The sequence below is a fragment of the Gymnoscopelus braueri genome (assembly GCF_963280865.1).
Source record: "Gymnoscopelus braueri genome assembly, chromosome: 24".
NCBI classification, from domain to species: domain Eukaryota; kingdom Metazoa; phylum Chordata; class Actinopteri; order Myctophiformes; family Myctophidae; genus Gymnoscopelus; species Gymnoscopelus braueri.
Window position 1 is genome coordinate 9,441,983 of NC_137626.1, and position 6,292 is coordinate 9,448,274.

At 45.9% G+C, this 6,292-nt stretch overlaps 1 protein-coding gene across 1 annotated transcript in view; it reads left to right on the top strand.

Moving 5' to 3' along the window:
* LOC308080250 (runt-related transcription factor 1-like) overlaps positions 1–3,722 on the top strand; it is a 92,505-nt gene extending 88,783 nt beyond the window's left edge. The window contains exon 11 of the mRNA XM_080422026.1: positions 358–3,722. Coding sequence (XP_080278152.1) covers positions 358–974 — 617 coding nt within the window. The 3' untranslated portion in view covers positions 975–3,722. The remainder of the gene's footprint in view (positions 1–357) is intronic.
* The last annotated feature ends 2,570 nt before the right edge of the window (positions 3,723–6,292 follow it).

Genomic DNA, 6,292 nt, shown 5'->3' on the forward strand with positions numbered 1-6,292 from the left:
TTTCTATGGATTAGTCACCCCATGGAGACTTGAATTCATGGATATTTTTTTGTTTTTGTCGCATTCCTAAGCCAATAATTTGATGACCAGCGGACCGGTAGGCAGCGGTTCCGGTAGGAGACACAAAGGAGACTCTTAGTGTCTCCTACCGGAACCGCTGCCGGTCATCAAATTATTGGCTTAGGAATGTGACATAAACAAAAAAATGAATGTGAATTCAAGTCTCCATGGGGTGACTAATCGATAGCAAAAAAAGTCATTTTGGGGCTGAACTATCCCTTTAACATCAACACAGACAGGAAATGCTGGAAAACGCGCGTAACCCCTTTTCTCCGCCTCTCCCCGTCCTCCCCACAGGCACCGACCTCGCGGCCTTCGGCGACCCCCGCATGGCGCTGCACGAGCGGCCGTTCACCACGCTGGACGCGCGCTTCTCGGACCCCCGCGTGGCCCACTACCCCGCCGCGGCGGCCGCCTTCACCTACGCGCCGCCGTCGCACCACCACCACCACCACCACCACAACCCCGCGGTGTCCAACGGCACGCTGGGCCTCACCATGGCCACCGCCATGGCCGCCACGCCCGCCGGGCGCTACCACACCTACCTGCCGCCCCCTTACTCCGCCAACGCCCCCCACCAGGCGCACCAGGGCGGGCCCTTCCAGTCCACCTCCTCGCCGTACCACCTGTACTACTCCGCGGCCGCCGGCTCCTACCAGTTCTCCATGATGGCGGGCGGCGGCGGCGGCGGCGGCTCCGGCGGCTCCGGCAGCGGGGGCGACTCGTCGTCGCGCTCGCCGCCCCGCATCCTGCCGCCGTGCACCAACGCCTCCACGGGCTCCTCCTCCCTCCTGCACCCGTCCCTGCCCGACCAGAGCGACGGGGTGGGCGGCGCGGAGGCCGAGTCGAGTCACAGCGGCTCCCCGGCCGGCAACATGGCCGGCAGCGCCGAAGCCGTCTGGCGGCCATATTGAAAACCCCGGAAAGGGGCGAGCGGCGACGGGACGCTTTTCTCCGGGATGTTTTTGCGGCGGAAATGCCAAAGACACGGCCATACCGACAGACTGTTTTGTCGAGCAAATGACAGGCGAGAGTGAAGGACACGTGCGGCCAATGGGACAGAGCCGCGCAGGTGTTGGACAAACTCGTAAGCCAATGGAAAACGGGTAACAGAGTGACAGTAGTGACAGAGAGACGTTTTGGTTGGACACTGACAGAGCAGCATGGTGCATCATGGGAACTGGACTCTCTCTAGAGCAGTGGTTTTCGACCCTTTTCATGTCAAGGTCCGTTATTTATTCGGCATTTGAGCCACGAGAACCACGAGATTTAGCCTCTCAGACCCAAAACTTTGAATATTTCGTTGTCGTTGGATGAGATTTTGTCCACGATTCCATGCTGTATTGATGTTGGTTCCATATAGGAGAGATAACAGGCAAACGTTGATCAAAATAACAATTCTTCTACATTCTTTAATTGTGTAGACTTCTTGTAAATTATGTGATGCAGATGTTTAACAACATAATTTAACTCTTGATTTGGGTCCATTTTACGCTCTCAAGAGTTAAAGATCTAATAGAAGTCCATTTGGTTACCAACTCTCCATCATTTAGCTGGGGACCACCTGGTTGAGAACCACTGCTCTAGAGTTTCCTCTGTAAAATACCATGGACGTTTATTTCCTCATCATCGATGTGCTCGTTGTTGTGAATAATATGATTTGCTCATGACTGATATTGTGACGGCTTTGTTTGTGTTTTTACCTCCATGCGCACACCAAAAACCCTCCTCTCCTCTCCTCTCCTCTCCTCTCCTCTCCTCTCCTCTCCTCTCCTCTCCTCTCCTCTCCTCTCCTCTCCTCTCCATTCACTGGTCTTCCTGGATGCTGTTTATCACAGGTTGTTGGTGAACATTTTTTTATCACACCAAGCATTTTTTTCCTCCTTATTGACAAAGATGTAGATTTTTTTTAATCTACAACAAAAAGTGTTTTTTTACGGTTTTGAAATTGTTCCACTATTAACTCAGTTTCAGATGCCTCATTGATTTCAGAGGCCAAGGGTTTCATTTAAGTCTTGCCGTACAGAAGGGAGATACATTTCATGTTTCAAAATATACAACAAAAAAAAGATGGCCAAAAAATGTCATAGCAAATATATCAAATACATAAATATAATATACGTATTGAAACATATGTTTTGAGTGGCAAGAAAATCTCTGAAGCATATTGTTGAAACCTATTTTCAGGGACAAAATATATATTTTTCAAATGTATTTATGGCCAATGTTCGTATATTTTGAAACATACTTATGAAACACATTTTAAAATATGCATTTATGTTCTCTTATTGGCTGCACTGAAACGTTGTGAGGTCCCCAGATGTTTGCTGTATGTGACCACGATGCAACACCTTTGTTATTCTTATACTTTTATCTCTACGTGAGCTCAATTTATTCTCCATCATTCTTTCCGACTAGAACAGATCTGCAAGCTAACAATGCGTCACAGACGAATAAGGGTAAAGGCTAACCCTATAAGCCTGTAGATCTGTTCTTGTAGGCAAGCGACACCCTTTGTGTGACGGAGTATAAATGAGGCATTAGACTTAAGGAATGACAGCAACGAGAGTGGAGAGGAGAAAGAGTGTAATGTAATGGGAAACCTGAACTGACTGAATGACTGCGTCAGAGCGCCACCCTGTGGTCATTGAGAAACACTTCACTTACATTAACTGCAGAGAAAAGATGAATATTTTTAGTAACAGCTCAGGTGTTACAGTTGAGGTGCACTCTGCCATGTTTCATGTATGTTTTTCCAACATCCTGACCATCATGTATCACTGACACAGATGTTTTTAAACACATATTTTTCAGTGGTTAGGCCCCTAATAGGCTAGAGTTGTTTTTGAGGCCTTGTGACAAAACAATTGCACTGGAACCCAAATTCTATTTATGACTTTTCACACAGTAGCACACACTGACAGGCCTAGTTAATAGCAACGTGTTTGAAACATCATGATAAACGTAGCCACTTTCAACCTTCCATTATTATTATTTGGGCAGATCTACAAGCTCACAACAACCCATCACATTGCAGTGCGTTTTGAAGTTGCAGATCTGCTACTTTTGCTATTGGTGGAAGGATTAAGTATATATGTCTTAAGTGGTTAAAATAATAGATGTTATCATCTATAAACCATGACAACTCAAGCCCTCTCTCTAAATACGTCTCTCCTCTATTCCCAATCCCTCCTCACCTCCTCTCAGCTCCTCTCAGCTCCTCTCACCTCCTCTCACCTCCTCTCACAGATGTCAGTAACTCCTTGCATGGCCTTTTGTACACTTCCTTAATTTATTTTCATAGTACCTTTCTGAGTAGCATTTCACAATGTTTTGCTCTTCTGTGTGTGCGTGTGCGTGTGTGTGTGTGTGTGTGTGTGTGTGTGTGTGTGCTCTCGCGCACGAGCACGCCTGTGTGTGTGCATGTGCGATATTCGCTCATGATCCCTTTATTTGTAAATAGCCTTGGCTGTAAAATGACGCTGTCTCCACTGCACTCCCTTCACACTCACACACACACACACACACACACACACACACACACACACACACACACACACACACACACACACACACACACACACACACACACACACACACACACACACACACACACACACACACACACACACGGGTTGGTTGTTTGTTTGGATGTCATTAGAGCAGCATCAACTTTCTCACATTTGGTTTGATTCATAAATATTGTTGTGAAAATACAACCGTTGTCTGTTGACTTATTTGATGCTCTCTTTCTCTTTCTCTATCTCTCACACACACACACGCACGCACACGCGCTCTCACTCACACACACACACACACACACACACACACACACACACACACACACACACACACACACACACACCTGCCTTTGCTATGCAGGAATGTCTACAGGCAAGCAGGCAAGCCCTAGCCTGTTTTCACTTTAAGTTTATTTACACACGCTATGCATGCATAAAGGCTGCTAAATAAAGCTGAAGGAGCCAGGGTTATGCTGTAAAATGATTTGTCACTTTAACCCTGAGAAAATTGACCCTTTAATGGTCCTGAGTGTGTAGTAGATAGTGAGGTGTGCGTGTGCGTGTGCGTGAGTGAGTGAGTGAGTGAGTGAGTGAATATAGAGTTGTCGTCTGAGAGACTGTAGCCAAACCAGGAAAACAACAAAGCTATTTTCCTGTAGAGGAGATCGGAACTGACCCGATACAAATACATCATTCTAGAACAAACTGCAGCGCTGTCTTTGTCAGAACATTTTTGTGTTTACGTTTTAGGCAGTTTAGTGTCTAAGTTTAATGTATTTTTCTTCGCATCTGGTGCTGTGTCACCACCACAACAGTGAACAGGGGGATATGGAACAGCTGCCGACAGGGTGTGTGGACATCCGGGGCTCAAGTTGGTGGAACATTAAGCTTATTTATACATTGTTGTGGCAAGGTGATGTCACTTGCCAAAAAGAACAGATCTACAAGCTATTCAACAATCTGTGAAAACTGTGAAAACTACGAGTCACCGCCCGGCCCCTCGATGGCTGTGGCATTGTCCTTGTTTGCTGAGTTTTCTGGCGAAAAAACCCGATATAGACTTCAGAAAATAGGATAGGAATCACATTTATGTAACTGCAGCCATAGACTGCTTGCCAGGCTGATGCTTGCCTGTGAAATGCATCTTGGGAATTGTTGGAACAACAGAGAGAAAGGCCAAAACAGTTCAAAGTTTCTCTTTCTATATGGATTGTGCCATAAATGTTGTTATATCTATTCACTGGTAACCATCAGCAATGACTTGAAATGCACCTCAAAGGGTAGTGAGTCAGAGTCCAATGACAGTCATGATGAGTTATTTCAGTTGTGACTGAATCATGATGAAACATAAATGTACACGATAACAGTTCTGGCACAGAATGCCAAGATAACACAGTTTACAGTGAATCAAAGACACTTGTAGTTGAGGGTTCTGATCCCTGCTCAAGAGTACTTTGACACTTGTCAAAGTGTCAAAAAAAAACGTGTCTGATTTAGGGAGGCAGGGGTGGTAATCAAACAACAAAGGAGAAACAACTAGCCTACACTACTACTGTACAGCCCCTGGTCTTTGATCCTGATGGCGGGCGGCTACCAGGTTTTGTCATGTTTAGGCTACCGTCTAATAAATATGATCTAATGTATGATATATGAATATGATCATATTAACTATGTTGACAATCCAGTGTGATATTGTTACATCCATATATCAAGCAGATTCCGTGGTCTCAGTTGGACTTTTAGATGCTTACTGATTGACCTGTAGATGATCTCATACAAAGTTTGCACTTATAATTACCCTTAAGGTTCCATTTCACTCTCTGAGCTAAATTAACAGCCAGGTTTTTGCAGCATATTCCTATTGGCCTATCTATATAGCTTGCATAATACTGCCACCTAGTGGTATTTTTACTCTAGTATTTAAAATGGTTAGAACCAGAGGGTAATAGTCCTAATTCTGGGGAAGGATTCATGAACCTAGATTGCCATTAGACCTACAGTCCACTGGGAGAATTTAGAAAGCTTGTGCAGGTAGGCCACTGCCCCCCCAATCACCAGAGAGAAAACATTGCTGCATGGTGCATCTCAAAGTTTCAGGGCAGCAGAGGCCTTGAGCCCCAAGAGGTGTTATGCCCAACTGAATACCGATAGTCGGAATCAGTTATACTATCCTATATTAAGATTGGCTTAAGGGAGGGCCGGACGGCAGGTGGACCTCTGACGTCACGCCCATGTCACCATGACTCAGCCATAACCATACATATAACAAATATGGAGTGTGTTGTCTAACCTCAATGTAGCCTCGATCTCCAGGCTTTTATTGCTTAGTTTTGCTAAAAAATAAAAGCCTGGCCCAACTATAGCCTGTACTGGGTATGAGGAAGTGTTTCATTTCCCAACCAACCAGAGTGCAGTGGGCGTCGCTCGTAATGTTGTGTTAACGGGGCGGGGGTTGACGGACAGATCGGTGAACCAATGGGATCAGGCGCCGTCTCTCGCCGGCTCTATACACACGCCCCTTTATACACGAAATCAGGAGGGTTGCAGCAGGCTAACCTCAATGTGTCATGGCATCAGGCGCAAACAAATAAGTCAGCTCCATATATGGGTACAAAATAAAACCTGCAAGGCGGGTTTAATCCATCAAGGCAGAATGAGATGTTTGTGCCCAGCAGCAACGACGACGCATAGAAGAATCCCCTACTTCTGGT